At 48.1% G+C, this 19,499-nt stretch overlaps 1 protein-coding gene across 1 annotated transcript; it reads left to right on the top strand.

The window, feature by feature from the left end:
- The first annotated feature begins 11,393 nt into the window (after positions 1–11,393).
- LOC136747054 (olfactory receptor 52J3-like) lies at positions 11,394–12,326 on the top strand. The gene has a single exon (XM_066700008.1). It carries the CDS (start codon positions 11,394–11,396, stop codon positions 12,324–12,326), a length of 933 nt encoding a protein of 310 aa, XP_066556105.1.
- Positions 12,327–19,499: the final 7,173 nt, after the last annotated feature.

Below are 19,499 nucleotides of genomic sequence, written 5' to 3'. Positions count from 1 at the left end.
TGGAGGCATCTGTCATCATGACTGCTTGGTGATAGACTGGCCCCAGGGGCACACCGAGGGTCAAATTGTGAGGGCTCCACCACCAACGGAGAGCCTTCCAGCACGCCGGAGTGACTGACTCGGCATGCTCGATCACGGCGAGGGTGCATCCTGAGAGACCTGAACCACCACTACAGCGGTCTCAATTGGAGGAGGTCGAGGGGGAGAGTCTGTGATGCAGCCGCTAGGAGGCCCAGCAGCCTCTGGCAAAGGGACACCATGGCACAAGCTTTCAGGCCGAAGAGGGGGAGACGTGTGTATTGAGGCAAGCATGGCAACGAAATCGAGGCAGTCTGAGGAACTGGAGTTGACATTAGGCGGCTCTTCTCTCGATTGGCTGATTTTAGGCCACATCTCCAAATTGGGCCTCTGGGTCAGTCATATAGATAATTGAGGATGCAGACCCCCTGGCAATGCAAGGGGGCTAACACGACGTCCATGCACTTGGAAAAAGTGCATGGGGCTAGCGACAGGCCGAAGGGGAACTCAGACGCTTGGCCCTTGAAGGTGAAGTGAAGAAACTTCCTTTGCGCCTGCACAATGGGGATGTGAAAGTAAGAATCTTTCAGATTCACCGTGGTGAACCAGTCGCCGGGGTTGATGGCCTGGGACATGGTGCGCAGGTTGAGCATCTTGAAGCACAACACCTTGAGGTGGCAGTTCAGGCGACTACCATCTTTCTTGGGCAATAGAATCCCTCGTGCTGCCATGGCAGGGGCAGTTTGCGAATTGCTCGCTTCTCCAGGAGAGCGTGAAGGGCCGCACACTGTAACGTGTCCCTCACTCCCGTCCACACCATGCCTTGGAAGGGGGATAGACATGTTTGAAACTGCAGGTAGTAGCCAACTGATATAATTTGGAGCACCCAAGAGTGTTGAGTGCTGCGTTGCCAATTTGTGAGTTGCAGGAGGGTATAAGGGTGGGCCAGAGGTTGCTGGAACGTCTCAGGGACGGGGCTTGGGTGGTGGAGGAAGTGAGGTCGGGCCAGGCCTCCTCCTACCACAAGCTGCCGTGGGCCACCGGAGGACAGGGCGGCAAGCCTGGGGGGGGCGCCTGCCTCCTAGTGAGACGCTGGCGGAGATCGCTGGGCCTGTGGTGCAATGGGTTAAACCCGGGCCAGCTGCAGGTACTGCGCCCTCTCTTGGAGGGTGCGTGACAGCATCTCCTCCACAGAGGGGCCAAAGGTGAAGCCCGGCGAGATAGGGGTGTCCATGAGGCGGGTCTTGTCCGCCTCAGGAACCCATCGTGCCTGGGACAGCAAGAGCTGGTGGCACGCCACCACAATGGCTGCCAGGGATCGCCCAGTCGCCCTTGCCCCCTGGCGCATCACCATGATGAGCTGGTCTGCCACCGCTGCAATCTCAGAGATAGAGGGCGGGGTTGAGGAATGCGCCATCGTTTTCCCAGGGCTCTGCCAGCAGGGCTAAATATAGGGCCAGCAGGCTCTCAGTCTTTCTGAGGCAGGCTGCTTGGGATCCTGCAACATATGCCTTTCGGAGCAGCGTCTCACACGACACTGCCTATTGGGGCAGGCCAGGTCGCGTTGCTCCGTGGACAGCGAAGGTAGGGTAGAATTCACTGGAGAAAAAGACCAGGTGAGACCAGGTCCTCATCCATGAGCTCCACCTCAAGCTCCAGAGACAGGCGGTCCTCCTCCCAGGTGGCCTGTCTACTGCCCTCATGGGGATGGGGCAGATAGACTCCCCTCAGACTCCAATGGCACGGTGTGAGCCGGCGGTGGAGCGTCATGGTGTGGGGGGGGTGGTGACTGTTGTGCTGCCTGCGCGGCCAGGAGAGCGCAGATGTGGTCCATCCTGCTGTTGGCAGGCATGGATGAGGCATGGATGGCCTCATCACGCTCCCTGTCCGTGGAGCCTGACCTCCGTTGCCGACGGCGCGGCTGGGAGGAGGCAAGCGACGACTCAGAAGAGGGGGAGGGAGCCTGTGGGCGTCGCCCCGCCGCTTTTCCCTGTCGTTCATGTGCACGCGTGGCTGTAGCGGCGCACACCACAGGTACGTCATGGAGGAGGGGCTCGGGGAGAGGCGGAGATCCAGTGCCCCCCGAGACCCCCCGTCACTCGCCGGAGTGGGAGACTTTTGGGCATGGTGGTGATTGCGGCGGCACCAGGTGGAACGATGGACCTCACGTGCGTGAACACGGAAACGTGCAGCAGAGGCGCCAGTCAGTGTTTGCACCAGGGGCACACAACAACTGAAACGCTTCCGTGATTATGTACATGGGGGCACTGTGACACAAACCAAATTCAACCTTGCTGTTGCTGGACTGAACACTGTATATCAAGCACCAGGTGCTTGATACAAGCACCGCGTAGGCCAGTAGGCTTAACCACACCATGTGTGCCGGGGTTTCCGGGGACACCGGGGTCCAAGGGGGCCGAGGGTAGTAGACCACTAGCCGTAGCAGGATCTTAACCGAGGTCTGCACACACAGACAAGGAGGCTAAGCAGAGCTCGTTTTCAGCTAACTGAGAGAGTGAGATCTCCTACAGCTGCAGTTGTCGGCTGTAATGTGGGCATAAGCCGGTGGAGGAGCACCTCACATGGGCGAGATCTCTTATGTCACACCAAGGCTCAGGCTGCGCAGGAAAAAGTGGAGGGCTGTGGAGGAAAAAGCTCTGTGAACAAAAAACCAACACAGCAAGAAGTCGGAATATATAAGGCAGTATATAAACACGACTATTATTTTTAAAGTGTTCAATTTGTAGCCGAAACTGAAACCGAAAGCACACTGGAGCCCCGGAGCATGAATGGAACAGAGTCGGATTAGCTATCAATAATAACTAATATAATACAAATAGACACAGACAATAATAAACGGTGGTGAACAACACAGCTGTGAAGGCAACCAACCGATTAATAATTGTTAAATAACATTAGGGGTCTAATGCACAGACAAGACACAGAACTCACGTTCTAGAGTCCAGACAAAGTGGCAAAAGAGGACAAACCTGCGCTGACGTCACGTTTTATAGAACAGGAAGTGGGAAGGGACCTGTTCTGAGTGACATGCGCAGGGTCCAATGGCAGCTTTGATAGAGTGACGTTTAGATTGGGTTCCTACGGAAGTGCGCAGAAACCCCTCCCCCTTCGGCAGTGCTTCCTTTTTCAGATAACCGGGGTTGCATTTGCAACCTATCGTTTTCCATCTTGACATTTTGAGCTCTCTACGGGAAGTGTGTTGCTTCTACCAAAACGTGGATGGTCTTGTTTTGAGCAGTAGACTGTCTTGTTCCAGAATATGTCATAATTTTCAATATTTTCTCAGATTTTGTATCCCCCCACCCCCCCATTTCAGAAGTTTTCAAATCAGAGAACACTTGGCAAACAACACAACAGTGAAGAGTACACATGGGATTAAAGAGAAGCACACGGATTTGGTGCCCTTTTAAGAGTACAAGAGGGGTTTGTCAGATTAAGGGGTTACATTTTCTTAAACAAAATTATTCCATTATTTATTTTTTTATCTCCAATTGTTTATTTGTTCAATTATTTAGAGTACATTGAGGCATTACACTGCATACATTTAAATAAAAACTAGAACTATAGTTCTAAAACTTTTGACCGGTAGTGTAGTTATGTGTCAGCGGGGAGATTAATGCTGTGCATTTACAGCATGGAACATCAGATCACTGTGTTTATATGCTTTATTGACCCATCGCTGCTTCTCGCAGGACTGTCTTGCTCTTCCACCCTCTGGGTTCCCTTCAGTTTCAGACACTGTGATTGGGTCATGGTGCCTCTCGCACTGCCCGCCTACCTTGGAAGCCACGCCAGCAAAACATATCTCCTCCCCGTTCGCAGGTCCTCATATTTTAGATTTAATTCAGTGAGGAGCTGAGCTGCGAGATTCCCTTCTACGACTCTTCCGCAACTTTTCGCGCTTGCACCATTTTTGATTTAATCCTGCCCCTAGTTATAAAACCTAAATCTCAGGTTTTTATTATTGTACAAAGTCTTGTCTTTCCATCATTAAAACTGTTTTCCATGTTCCACATTTGAAATCACTCTGCAGAATTGGATTTTGTTCTGCTTGCTTTTATGCTCTATTTCCAACACTAGATTGTGGCTTTTGTGTCACAGAGGATTCTTCATTCTACAGTACCTAATGCAAACCAGCTATCAAGCACTGTCTTCTTCTCTTATGATTGGCAGTTGGGTCCATGTTATGAAATGCTCCAGACCTAACCACTGTAGATTAAATTACTCAAATGCAAGTTGGCTTCCTATCCTTTGGATCTACAGAGCATATTTGGGGTCATTATAAATGTCGAAAAGGCATATTGTCTTTTACACAACCCTGACACAGCTGTACCTGCTGGGGGGTGGGGTAGGGGTGAACTGCTTATTTGTAATGTTTTCAAACTCTGGCTAATTAACCCAATTTTACAGAGCCACAGACTTAAAGGTCTGTTTTCAGGCTGCACATCTCAGTAGCCTCCCTCCTGAAGGAGCTCTAAACTCCTGTCTGACTGACTCTCATGTGATCTCATACGCTGGATGTTTGATTCAAGCATTTGTGATCTACACTTCTGTTCTGTGTGAATTTACCATTTTAACAGTGTTGGCTTATGACAGGTATGTTGCAATTTGCAAACCTTTACAATACCATTCGATCATGAAAACTCTTAACTATCAGTAAGTTTCTGTTGATATCTTGGAGTCTTCCTTTCTGTAATTGGGATATTATTAAATATCAGGCTTCCTCTCTGTGGATCTCAAATTGACAAACTATATTGTGATAACTGGTCAATTGTAAAGCTGTCTTGTGTAGACACAACTACTAACAATGTCTATAGTTACATTGTAATACTTATTCATGTGCAGAGCTAAAGTCGGGGTCCTTTGTTCAAGCTGATTGAAAGGAGCACTTTCTTATGTTTTTGGAGGACTTTCGTTCACCTTGTCAGACTCCATTTTTGGGTGACGTTAGCTATCATTAGCTAGATCAGTGGTTCCCAAGCTTTTTGCATGGCACCCTCCCTCTACAGTGTATCCAGAAAGTATTCACAGTGCTTCACTTTTTCCACATTTTGTTGTGTTACAACCTTATTTCAAAATTGATTAAATTAATTATTTTCCTCAAAATTCTACAAACAATACCCCCTAATGACAGCGTGAAAGAAGTTTGTATGAAATCTTTGCAAATTTATTAAAATTAAAAAACGAGAAAAAAGCACATGCACATAAGTATTCACAGCCTTTGCCATGACACTCAAAATTGAGCTCAGGTGCATCCTGTTTCCACTGATCATCCTTGAGATGTTTCTACAACTTGATTGGAGTCCACCTGTGGTAAATTCAGTTGATTGGACATTATTTGGAAAGGCACACACCTGTCTATATAAGGTCCCACAGTTAACATTGCATGTCAGAGCACAAACCAAGCCATGAAGTCCAAGGAATTGTCTGTAGACCTCCGAGACAGGATTTTATTGAGGCACAGATCTGGGGAAGGGTACAGAAACATTTCTGCAGCATTGAAGGTCCCAATGAGCACAGTGGTCTCCATCATCTGTAAATGGAAGAAGTTTGGAACCACCAGGACGATTGGGGGAGAAGGGCCTTAGTCAGGGAGGTGACCAAGAACCCGATAGTCACTCTGACAGAGCTCCAGCGTGTCTCTGTGGAGAGAGGAGAACCTTCCAGAAGAACAACCATCTCTGCAGCACTCCACCAATCAGGCCTGTATGGTAGAGTGGCCAGACGGAAGCCACTCCTCAGTAAAAGGCATGTGACAGCCCGTCTGGAGTTTGCCAAAAGGCACCTGAAGGACTCTCAGACCATGAGAAACAAAATTCTCTGGTCTGATGAAACAAAGATTGAACTCATGTCTGGAGGAAACCAGGCACCGCTCATAACCTGGCCAATACCATCCCTACAGTGAAGCATGGTGGTGGCAGCATCATGATGTGGGGATGTTTTTCAGCGGCAGGAACTGTGAGACTAGTCAGGATTGAGGGAAAGATGAATGCAGCAATGTACAGAGACATCCTTGATAAAAACCTGCTCCAGAGCGCTCTGGACCTCAGATTGGGGCGAAGGTTAATCTTCTAACAGGACAACGACCCTAAGCACACAGCCAAGATAACAAAGGAATGGCTACAGGACAACTCTGTGAATGTCCTTGAGTGGCCCAGCCAGAGCCCAGACTTGACCCCGATTGACCATCTCTGGAGAGATCTGAAAATGGCTGTGCACCGACGCTCCCCATCCAACCTGATGGAGCTTGAGAGGTCCTGCAAAGAAGAATGGGAGAAACTGCCCAAAAATAGGTGTGCCAAGCTTTTATCATCATACTCAAAAAGACTTGAAGCTGTAATTGGTGCCAAAGGTGCTTCAACAAAGTATTGAGCAAAGGCTGTGAATACTTATACATGTCCTTTTTTTGTTTTTTATTTTTAATAAATTTGCAAAGATTTCAAACAAACTTCTTTCACATTGTCATTATGGGGTATTTTGTAGAATTCTGAGGAAAATAATGAATTTAATCCATTTTGGAATAAGGCTGTAACATAACAAAATGTGGATAAAGTGAAGCGCTGTGAATACTTTCCGGATGCACTGTATACATTTGGGTCACAGCTCGTACCCCCCCCCCCCAACGTTCATATTTATATTATCATTTATATTTTGTAAAGCCCTAATGCTTAACAAAGATGAATACACTAACATACTTGTCTGCATTTCACTTTTCACACTTGCATTTCGCTATTTATATTGGTAATACCAGAAACTTTCTATGCAGGAATCTATTCTTTCAACCTATTCTTAATCGATCTACTCACACAAATTAATGAAGCCTGAATCAACATAGTGTCACTGTTGTATCCCACACATCCCGCAATTCACAAGCTCACCACCAGAGGTCATCATCACCAGAATACTAACCATCACACCCCCCAGCAATCAGCCACTTAACATTCCACGGCACCATGTTCTATCATCCTCAAACTCCCATTGGACCAGCACTCTCCTTCACTACCCTCTGCTCCCCTCTGCTACACATATAAACCCCTCTGTGACTTCCTTTCTCTGTTAAATCTTGTCTTCATTCGTGTTGTATTTCTAAGTATTCCCTTTGTTATTGATTGCCTGTTTACGACCTCCACTTGTACCTCAACCACCGATTCCCGGATTCTCCCTACCAACCTGTTCGCCTGATCATTGACCCCCTGCTTGCCTTATTGACCACAACTTCTGGATTTCCCTGGACATTACTGTTTGCCGGCATTGACCCCAGCCTGTTCCTGACCACCTCTCACTCCACACCTGGGTTCCCCACCACGGCAGTTCTTCGTTACACATAGTTGCAGTCCAATAACTGATAACATCCAATAACTGATTTCCACTCTCGTGAGTAGTTTGTTTTTAATGTAAGTGTGGAAAAAGTAGTTTCATAATGGAATCAGTTTATCCAATGCAATTTCGGTGGGGGCTGCAGTGGGGGTGCGCCCCACAGTTTGGGAACCACTGAGCTAGGTATTGTAGCCTGCCAGAGGGTAGTGATTTCAAGCCTCACTAAGAGGCGTGGGCCTTTTAGTAATGCAGTAAGATCACTGCACTGTGGTACGGGAGAACAGAGTTCGAGTCCACGTCATAGCCGCCACTCCCGAAACCTTTACATTATTAAGTGCATATTCGATTGGTTAACAGTTTTGATTTGTCAGGCTAAGCTCTTCATCAAACTTAAGTTGGAAAAATGTTTGTAACTAGGAGGAAAGTGTGTTGGCAGTCAGACATTTTGCAATGAAGGAAGTCAAACTTTTTTATGGATTTGACAAGGTGAAATTAAGATAAATTTACAGATGGTTGGCAACCCTGCAGTCAAGTAATTTGTAAAATATATAAATTCCCACATATATAAATGCGTTATAAATATCGCAGCTGCAGATTATTAAGCACAGCTTTATATAAATTAAAAAAAATAAAACGCTGGTATTGACGATAAATTATAACAGACTGTATACACAGCCCTAGTTATAAAAAAAAAACTAAATCTCAGGTTTTTATTATTGAACAAAGTTTTGTCTTTCAGTTATTAAAATGATAGGTTGCAAATGCAACCACGGTTATCTTTTGAGTTGGAAACACTGCCCAAGGGGGAGGGGTTTCAATGCGCATCTGCAGACAGTTGTACAATGTATCGAAGACATTTGTCTATCAAAGCTGCCATTGGCTCCTGTGCTTGTCACTCAAACAATACCCTTCCACTTCCTGTTGGTATAAAAGGTGAAGTCTACACAGATCTCCACACTCAACTTAAGTAAGGAGCGGACAAGCTCTACTGTATTTTCCAATGAACACCACGGGGTGCAGGAGCCAGCTCATGCACCACACACGAGACACAGGAGCAAGTTACACACTGCTGACAGCAGCTAGCAGCAACAGACACTCTAAATCACTATATACACAGTGGGGCAACAAGAGCCAACTTAAGTGCCTCCTGCTGGACACAGCAGCAGCGGCCCTCAGCACAACTAGCATTGCTAGGGTGGGGCCACAGAATTGCTAGCTAAGGAAATGGCGGGGTACAGGATGTAAAAAACACATGCACCCCTGCCTACAAAATGAACTATATACAAGTAACTTCCAAGATAGGAAGGGAAAACAGTTCTGTGTCACTTCTCCAAGCACGCTCAATAGGGGCAGACAGCGATAGAAAAGCCAGGAGCCAGTGCCTGATAGGCTACTGAAGCTCAACTGAAGCCAACACCGGATTCCCAATTGAAGGAACCGGTCCTGTCACGTACATTCTGTAGAACTGAACAACGAGACCCAACTTGTAGACACACAGATGTCTGCCAGTGGGGTGCCTTGAAGAAGGGCCCATGACGTGGCTACACCTCGAGTCAAGTGGGCCACCAGGTGTTCAGGCACCAGGGCTCCAGCCGACACGAAAGCCATGGTAATGGTGTCCATAATCCAGTGCAAGAGGTGCTGCTTTGAAAGTGCATGGCCCCGTGTCTGCACTCTCCAAAGGACACAAACAATTGGTCTGAGCGCCGAATGTCCTTTGTCCTCTAAAAATCACCTGAGAGCCAGCACAGGCACAGCAGGTTCAGCCTACTCTCTTCCTCCAAAGAAAAGGGAGGAGGATAGAAAGCCATCAACTCAATAGGCCAGTTGATATGGAAAGGATAAAGCACGTTCGGGAGGAATGCAGGATTAGGCTGAAGCGTAACCCTGGAACCATCTCCCACAAAACAGACACGAAGGGTGAACGGACAAGATGTGTAACTCTCTCACACGTTTTGCAGATGTGATCGCAAACAAAAACACTGTCTTCATTGATGCTAATCTGAGGTCAACTGATTACAAGGGCTCAAACGGGGCCTTGGAAAGTGCATCTAGCACTACATCAAGGCGCCATGCAGGCAGGGAAGGGGCGCGGGTAGGCTGCAGCTTGCATACACCTTTCAGCAACTGTGCTGCCAAAAAATGTGACCCCGGAGGAGATGGCAGCCAAATAAACCTTGAGTGAGGACGGGGATTTGCCCTGATCCAACAGCTCCTGCAGGAATTGCAGGATGACAGCTATATGGCAATTAACTGGGTCATGAGACTTCTCCTGACACCAAGTTTGAAAAGTCCACCGGCAGTAGGAGTACTGCGACCTCGTAGAGGGAGCGCTCACTGACTGAATAGTGGCCATCAAACGATCAAGCCCAGAGCTGGAGCAGGCCTGGGTTGGGATGCCACAGTGCCTGCACCTGAGACAGCATGTCTGCCCACAGGGGAAGCTGCCAAAGCTCTCCGTCCAAGAGGGAGACCAGGTCTGCAAACCACAGTCTGCGGGGCCAGCAAGGCGCTACCAGCAGAACTGTTGTTCCTGTCTGATGGAATGCATCGTGCATGGCGCGTCAATCCCCAGGTTCCCCGATTTGTCTCGGCGCACCATAGTGGACAATGTGTGGACTCCGCCGAGGTGCTTTGCCGTTGCGGCTCCAAAGCTGTTGAATCACTTCACGGATTGTGCTTTTCTACAAGAGAGCGGCGATATCGATGCAAAGCACCACACACTGCAACGGGTCCCTTACTCGCGTCCACACCATGTTAGAAAAACCACCAGCCAAAGCAGGATTCAACTTGGAAGGACCAGTACCATGAATGAGTGAGCACAGAAGAGCTCAATCCAGAAAACTGGAAGAGCAAGACCTCCTACAGCTGTAGTGGCAGGCACAAGCCAGTGGAGGAGCCCCTCTTAAGACAGACTGAGGCTTAGGCCGGACGGCCAGCCTCGGCTATTACTGCTGCTGCATGTGCTCTTGCTGTGGAAGAAAAAGTCCTGTGGACAAAAACCAACATAGCGAACTAGCCTGAATAATAATAATAATATAAAATGACTAGTAGACGTATGTGAAAAGCTGAAATGAGCCAATGCGCCAACAAACTTCCGTGGCGCGGACAGTACAAACCTGCATGGCTAATTTTAATTAATTAAAATATAGCGATCACGAATGTAGCGAATCGTTGGGGGGATGGTACTATTTGTACTACCAGCCAGACGAAAAACACAATTTCTGTTTTTTATTCAAAAACACAGATGCTCTCACCTGTCTTGACGAACCAAGGGTTCTGTTGTGCTTGCTTTTATGCTCTTTTTCTTAAATTTGACCCAAATTTCACTTACATGCTAGAATTCCAACACTAGATAGAGGCTTTTGTGTCACAGAGGATACATCATTCTACAGTACCTAATGCAAACCAGCACTGTCTTCTTCTTTTTGGCGGTTGGGTCCATGTTATAAAATGCTCTAGACCTAACCACTGTATATTAAATGACTAAAATGCATGTTGGTTTCCTATCGTATGGATCTACAGAGCATTTTTGGGGTCATTGTATACACAAACCTGACACTGCTGTATCTACTGTAAATTTCATATATACACCATTTTGTGTCGGGGAAAAAACTGCTTTTAATCATCTTATTTGTAATGTGTTCTACCTCTGGCTAACTATCCCAATATTTCATTAGGTCTCTGTTTTCAGGCTGTGATTCTCTGTAGACTCCCTCCTGAAGGAGCTCTATATATAAAGCTGAAGTACAGACTAAGGAACAGGGACTCATGCTCTCTCTGCAGCAACCCTTTCTCAGATTAACATCTGTGAGTATTTCCATCATTCCTGTCATTACAGAAGAAAATCTCTAGAAACAACAGAAGTTAACTCTAACATTATGGTTCATTGTGGTGCTTGTTATATTGTCACCATATTATTGTTATTATATTTCCACTTAATTGATCTCCTACTTATGTATGGAGGGACTTATTGGTACTCTTTGCTTCTTTAGGTACAGGGTTATTTGTATATTCCTGAAACATCCCTCAGTGCTATGCAGAACTCGTCCAGTGTTACAGTCTTCACACTCCATGGATTAAACGAGACGGCATCTCATGAATACATATTTTTTGCTTTTACTCTTCTGGCTTATCTTTTGATATGTCTATTCAATTTGACACTGATCATTACAATCATCATTGAGAAAACCCTCCATGAGCCTATGTACATCTTCCTCTGTAACCTGTGTGTCAATGGACTGTATGGAACTGCTGGTCTGTATCCTAAACTCCTGGCTGACTTCCTCTCTGACTCTCATGTGATCTCATATGCTGGATGCTTGATTCAAGCATATGTGATCTACACTTCAGTTCTGTGTGAATTTACCATTTTAACTGTGATGGCTTATGACAGGTATGTGGCAATATGCAAACCCTTACAGTACCATTCTATCATGACATCTCAAACTATCAGCAAGTTTCTGTTGATTTCTTGGATTCTTCCTTCCTGTGAAACAGCAATTGTCATTTTGTTAACAAACAGACTGCCATTGTGTGGATCTCACATTGAAAAACTGTACTGTGATAATTGGTCAGTTGCAAAGCTATCTTGTGTAGACATAAATATTAACAATGTCTATAGTTTCATTTTAATACTCATGCATGTTTCTCAAGCCCTTTTAATTCTATATTCTTACATCCATATTGTTAGGGCTTGTGTAAAGTCTAGCGAAGAGATGACAAAATTCATGCAGACGTGTTTGCCCCATTTAATATCTGTAATCGGTTTCACCATCAGCACAGTGTTTGATGTAATGTACAGTCGATATGGTTCAAGCAACATGCTACAGGCTCTTCGCAACTTCCTGGCAGTGGAATTTCTAGTCATTCCTCCTCTTTTAAATCCCCTCATATACGGCTTGAAACTGAGTCAGATTCGCAGAAGAGTTATGAGGGTGTTCAGCCGAGATGTACATATTCTGAAATGAGACTCTAAATATTACCAACATCTGAATCTAACTTCTCCTAACTTGTTTCATTTGCTCTCAGAATATGTAAATACGTATATATATATATATATATATATATATATATATACATACATACATACATACATACATACATACACACACACACACAGTGCATCCGGAAAGTATTCACAGCGCTTCACTTTATCCACATTTTGTTATGTTACAGCCTTATTCCAAAATGGATTAAATTCATTATTTTCCTCAAAATTCTTCAAACAATACCCCATAATGACAATGTGAAAGAAGTTTGTTTGAAATCTTTGCAAATTTATTAAAAATAAAAAGCAATAAAAGGACATGTACATAAGTATTCACAGCTTTTGCTCAATACTTTGTTGAAGCACCTTTGGCACCAATTACAGCCTCAAGTCTTTTTGAGTATGATGCTACAAGCTTGGCACACCTATTTTTGGGCAGTTTCTCCCATTCTTCTTTGCAGGACCTCTCAAGCTCCATCAGGTTGGATGGGGAGCGTCGGTACACAGACATTTTCAGATGTCTCCAGAGATGTTCAATTGGGTTCAAGTCTGGGCTCTGGCTGGGCCACTCAATGACATTCACAGAGTTGTCCTGTAGCCATTCCTTTGTTATCTTGGCTGTGTGCTTAGGGTCGTTGTCCTATTGGAAGATTAACCTTTGCCCCAGTCTGAGGTCCAGAGCACTCTGGAGCAGGCTTCCGTCTGGCCAATCTACCATACAGGCCTGATTGGTGGAGTGCTGCAGAGATGGTTGTTCTTCTGGAAGGTTCTCCTCTCTCCACAGAGACATGCTGGAGCTCTGTCAGAGTTACCATCGGGTTCTTGGTCACCTCTCTGACTAAGGCCCTTCTCCCCCAATTGCTCATTTTGGCGGGCCGGCCATCTCTAGGAAGAGACCTGGTGGTTCCAAACTTCTTCCATTTATGGATTATGGAGGCCACTGTGCTCATTGGGACTTTCAATGCTGCAGAAATTTTTCTGTACCCTTCCTCAGATCTGTGCCTTGATACAATCCTGTCTCAGCAGTCTACAGACAATTCCTTGGACTTCATGGCTTGGTTTGTGCTCTGACATGCAATGTTAATTGTTGGACCTTATATAGACAGGTGTGTGCCTTTCCAAATCATGTCCAATCAACTGAATTTACCACAGGTGGACTCCAATCAAGTTGTAGAAACATCTCAAGGATGATCAGTGGAAACAGGATGCACCTGAGCTCAATTTTGAGTGTCATGGCAAAGGCTGTGAATACTTATGTACATGTGCTTTTTTGTTTTTTATTTTTAATAAATTTGCAACGATTTCAAACAAACTTCTTTCATGTTGTCATTATGGGGTATTGTTTGTAGAATTTTGGGAAAATAATGAATTTAATCCATTTTGGAATAAGGCTATAACATAACAAAATGTGGAAAAAGTGAAGCGCTGTGAATACTTTCCGGATGCACTGTATATATACACTCACTTAAAGGATTATTAGGAACACCATACTAATACTGTGTTTGACCCCCTTTCACCTTCAGAACTGCCTTAATTCTACGTGGCATTGATTCAACAAGGTGCTGAAAGCATTCTTTAGAAATGTTGGCCCATATTGATAGGATAGCATCTTGCAGTTGATGGAGATTTGTGGGATGCACATCCAGGCCACGAAGCTCCCGTTCCACCACATCCCAAAGATGCTCTTTTGGGTTGAGATCTGGTGACTGTGGGGCCAGTTTAGTACAGTGAACTCATTGTCATGTTCAAGAAACCAATTTGAAATGATTCGACCTTTGTGACATGGTGCATTATCCTGCTGGAAGTAGCCATCAGAGGATGGGTACATGGTGGTCATAAAGGGATGGACATGGTCAGAAACAATGCTCAGGTAGGCCGTGGCATTTAAACGATGCCCAATTGGCACTAAGGGGCCTAAAGTGTGCCAAGAAAACATCCCCCACACCATTACACCACCACCACCAGCCTGCACAGTGGTAACAAGGCATGATGGATCCATGTTCTCATTCTGTTTACGCCAAATTCAGACTCTACCATCTGAATGTCTCAACAGAAATCGAGACTCATCAGACCAGGCAACATTTTTCCAGTCTTCAACTGTCCAATTTTGGTGAGCTTGTGCAAATTGTAGCCTCTTTTTCCTATTTGTAGTGGAGATGAGTGGTACCCGGTGGGGTCTTCTGCTGTTGTAGCCCATCCGCCTCAAGGTTGTACGTGTTGTGGCTTCACAAATGCTTTGCTGCATACCTCGGTTGTAACGAGTGGTTATTTCAGTCAAAGTTGCTCTTCTATCAGCTTGAATCAGTCGGCCCATTCTCCTCTGACCTCTAGCATCAACAAGGCATTTTCGCCCACAGGACTGCCACATACTGGATGTTTTTCCCTTTTCACACCATTCTTTGTAAACCCTAGAAATGGTTGTGCGTGAAAATCCCAGTAACTGAGCAGATTGTGAAATACTCAGACCGGCCCGTCTGGCACCAACAACCATGCCACGCTCAAAATTGCTTAAATCACCTTTCTTTCCCATTCAGACATTCAGTTTGGAGTTCAGGAGATTGTCTTGACCAGGACCACACCCCTAAATGCATTGAAGCAACTGCCATGTGATTGGTTGGTTAGATAATTGCATTAATGAGAAATTGAACAGGTGTTCCTAATAATCCTTTAGGTGAGTGTATATATATATACACTGATCAGCCATAACATTATGACCACTGACAGGTGAAGTTTGATACAAATGGAAAATGGACACAACTGGAAATTGGGCTTCAGGGCATTTAAAACAGAAAACAGGAGACACTTCTTCACACAGAGAGTAGTCACAATATGGAACAAACTCCTCAGCGATGTAGAAGCTGAAAGTTTAGGAACATTTAAAAATAGACTGGATAGGATCCTTGGATCACTTAAATACTAATGGACACCAAACGAGCACGATGGGACGAATGGCCTCCTCTTGTTTGTAAACTTTCTTATGTTCTTATGTTCTTAAGTGAACATGTGGGGAGCGAAGGCTGGTCCGTGTGGTCCGATCCAACAGACGAGCTACTGTAGCTCACATTGCTGAAAAAGTTAATGCTGGTTCTGATCGAAAGGTATCAGAACACACAGTGCATTGTAGTTTGTTGCTTATGGGGCTGCATAGCCACAGACCAGTCAGGGTGCCCATGCTCACCCCTGTCCACTGCTACAATGGGCACGTGAGCATCAGAACTGGACCACGGATCAATGGAAGAAGGTGGCCTGGTCTGATGAATCACGAGTTCAAGGTGTTGACTTGGCCTCCAAATTCCCCAGATCTCAATCCAATCGACCATCTGTGGGATGTGCTGATCAAACAAGTCTGATCCATGGAGGCCCCACCTTGCAACTTCCAGAACTTAAAGGATCTGCTGCTAATGTCTTGGTGCCAGATACCACAGCACACCTTCAGAGGTCTAGTGGAGTCAATGCCTCGACGAGTCAGGGCTGTTTTGGCAGCAAAAGGGGGACCTACACAATATTAGGCAGGTGGTCATAATGTTATGGCTGATCGGTGTGTGTATATATGTGTATATATGTGTGTATATATATATATATGTACTGTGCAAATGTATAAGGCAGGTGTGAAAAAATGCTGTAAAGTAAGAATGCTTTCAAATGTTAATAATTATGTTTATCAATTAACTAAATGCAAAGTGAGTGAACAGAAGAGAAAACTAAATCAAATCCGTATTTGGTGTGACCACACTTTGCCTTCAAAACAGCATCAATTCTTCTAGGTACACTTGCACAAAGTCAGGGATTTTGTAGGCATATAGTCAGGTGTATGATTAAACAATTATACCAAACAGGTGCCAATGATCATCAGTTCAATATGTAGGTTGAAACACAATCATAACTGAAACAGAAACAGCTGTGTAGGAGGAATAAAACTGGGTGAGGAACAGCCAAACTCAGCTAACAACTTGTTGCTCACTTCATAGTGTTGTTCACCACTGTTTTCGCTACACATCATCTCTGTCTTGTGTGTGTTTAGTTATTATTGATAGCTAATCCCGAGGTCCGGCTGCGCTTTCGGTTTCAGTTTCGTTCACAAGAAGAGCCTTTTAAAAATAATAGTGGTGTTTATATAGTGCTATATATATTCCGACTGCTTGCTGTGTTGGTTTTTTGTCCACATGGCTTTTTCCTCCACAGCAGGAGCGCTAGCAGCGGCAGTAAAATCGTGTGTCGTAAGAGATTTTGCCCGCGTGAGGTGCTCCTCCGCTGGCTTGCGCCCGCACTACAGCCCGCAGCTGCGGCTGTAGGAGATCTCGCTCTCTCAGTTCGCCGAGAATGAGCACTGCTAGCCCTCCCGGTCCGTGCGTGCAGGCCTCGGTTTTAGATCCCGCTACGGCTGGTGGTCTACTACCCTTGGCCCCCGCGGACCCCGGACTCCGCGTCACCCGGTGTCCCCGGAAACCCCGGCACACGCGGTGTGGTTAAGCCTATGGGCCTACGCGGCGCTTGTATCCAGTACCTGGTGCTTGGTATACACAGTGTTCAGTCCGGCAACAGCAAGGTTGCGTGTGGTTGGTGTCGCAGTGCCCCCGTGTATATAAACGTTGCCGGGTGGAGACACACAGCGGTGGGCCCGTTAGGCGCTCCACTTGTTGCAGAGGCGTTCCAGTTGTTGTGTGCCCCTGATGCAAACACTGATCGGCGCCTCTGCTACACGTTTCCCTGTGCACGCGTGTGTGCGCTCGGCGATGAGCTCCACTGCACCTTGCCCGCCTGGAGTGGGGAAGTCTTATGCCCCGTCTGTCTGGGCACCGACAGCGGGCGCGATTTGGCCGCGACTTCCAGGTCCGCTGCGGCATGCCCGGAGGTCCGCCATCTTACCGGGCACCGCCGCCGCACTTGCCGCCGCGCCCTGCGATTCCCGACTCTGGTGAGTGACAGGGGGGGCCTCGGGGGCGCTGAATCTCCGCCTCTCCCCGAGCCCCTCCGTCCCCTCCTCCAGGATGGTAGTGCTGGGGACAGCCGCGCCTCCTGTGCCGACGTCCCCACCTACTCCCGCTGCTGCGCCGGCTGTCGCTCCCACACCTGCCACGGCAGCTGCCCCACCCGCGACAGCCGCGCTGCCCCTGCCTGACGTGCCCGCGAACGACGAGGAGGAGCGGTGGAGTGGTGGAGTGATGCCCCCGGGCTCCCTCCCCCTCTTCTGAGTCTTTGCTGGCCTCCTCCACTCCGCGCCGTCGGAGAAGGAGGTCAGCCTCAGCGGACAGAGAGCGTAATGAGGCCATCCTTGCTCTCGAAAGCAGGATGGACCAAATCTGCGCTCTCCTGGCCGCGCAGGCAGCGCAAGCAGCGCAAAAGGTGCCGCCCCTCCCCATACCATGACGCCCAGCCGCTGGCTGACACCGCGCCGGTGGAGACTGAGGGAAGTCTGTCTGCCCCATCCCAGGAGGAGGGAAGCAGACGGGCCACCTGGGAGGAGGACCACCTGTCTCTGGGTCTTCACGAGGACTCGAGGCGGAGCTCATGGAGGAGGAGCTGGTCGCTCCCACCCCTCCTCCTCCGTTGAGCGTGGACGCCTCCTGCTCCCACGGGACAGGACAGGGAGTTCTGGGCAGTCATCCAGAGGGCTGTGGAGTCTCTTCAGCTCCCCTGGCCCTCTGCGGCAGCTTGCCGGCGGTGAGGCCCCCCGACCGCAGCTCCCAGGCCACAGCCCAGGCCATAGGCCGGACCACAGCCTAGGTCACAGCCCCGCCCACCTGCCGATCTCCACCAGCGTCTCACTGGCAGGCAGGCACCCCTCCAGGGGACCCAGCCTGACCCCGCCTTCTCCACCACCCGAGCCACGCCCCTGAGGTGTTCCAGCAGCCTCTGGCCCACCTTTACACCCCCCAGCAACTCTCCAATTGGCAACACTGCACCCAAGACTCTTGGGTGCTCCAAATTATATCAGTTGGCTACTCCCTGCAACTTCCAGGGCGTGGTGTGGACGCGAGTGAGGGACCTGTTCGCGTCGAAATCGCCGCTTTCCTGGAGAAGCGAGCAATCCGCGAAGTGACCCCGCCGGGGCAGCATGAGGGATTTTGTTCCCCATACGTTTCCGCCCCATCTTGGATCTGAGGCGCCTGAACTGCCAATTCAAGGTGCTGCGCTTCGAGATGCTCAACCTGCGCACCATGTCCCAGGCAATCGCCTGTCGCTAGCGCCACGCACTTTTTCCAAGTGCATGGACGTCGTGTTAGCCCCCTTGCGTTGCCAGGGGGTCCGCGTCCTCAATTATCTAGATGACTGGCTGGTTTGTTCTCACTCAAGGGAGAAGGTTTGGATACACACAGACCTGATTTTAGGCCGCCTCTCCGAATTGGGCTTTCGGGTCAATCAAGAGAAGAGCCGCCTGATGCCAACTCAGCAGGCACAGTTCCTCTGACTGCGTTTCGATTCCGTTGCCATGCTTGCCACGCTGGCGCCAGAGAGAGTTGCCTCAATACACACGTGTCTCTTCCTCTTCCGACTGAGAGCTCGTGTCAGGGTGTCCCTTTGCCAGAGGCTGCTGGGCCTCCTAGCGGCTACATTACAGACCCTCCCCCTCGGCCTCCTCCAGTTGAGGCCGTTGCAGTGGTGGTCTCTCAGGATGCACCCTCGCATCCTCACAGTCACTCCAGTGTGCTGGAAGGCACTCCGTTGGTGGCGGAGCCCCCACAATTTGACCCTCGGTGTGCCTCTGGGGCCAGTTTACCACCGAGCAGTCATGACGACAGACGCCTCCAAGCAGGGTTGGGGAGCAGTCTGCGACGGACGTGTAGTCCGAGGCAGGTGGAAGGAGCCAGCACGGGCCCTCCATATCAACATCCTAGAGTTACAAGCAGTACTCCTTGGATTGTCTCATTTCCTGCCAGTCAGACATGTGCTGGTCTGGACGGGCAACACAGCAGTGGTTGCCTATATCAACAGGCAAGGAGGTCTCCAGTCATGCAGACTGTACTGTCTAGCACGCCATCTGCTTCTGTGGGCGCAACCATGGTCTCCGCTCCATCAGAGCAGTTCATCTCCCAGGCATGTCAAACACGGCGGTGGACCTCCTCTCTCGGGGAGGCCCCCCGGTCTCGGAATGGCGCCTCCACCCGCTTGTGGTACAACAACTGTGGAGCTGGTTCGGCAGGGCGGAAGTGGA

Source organism: Amia ocellicauda, chromosome 3 (genome assembly GCF_036373705.1).
Source record: "Amia ocellicauda isolate fAmiCal2 chromosome 3, fAmiCal2.hap1, whole genome shotgun sequence".
Lineage (NCBI taxonomy): Eukaryota > Metazoa > Chordata > Actinopteri > Amiiformes > Amiidae > Amia > Amia ocellicauda.
The sequence above is the reverse complement of the archived record's forward strand: the minus strand, read 5'-3'. Positions and strand labels throughout refer to the sequence as shown.

Coding starts and splice junctions, on each gene's coding strand:
- LOC136747054 (XM_066700008.1), top strand. CDS start 11,394: ATGCAGAACTCGTCCAGTGTTACAGTCTTCACACTCCATGGATTAAAC.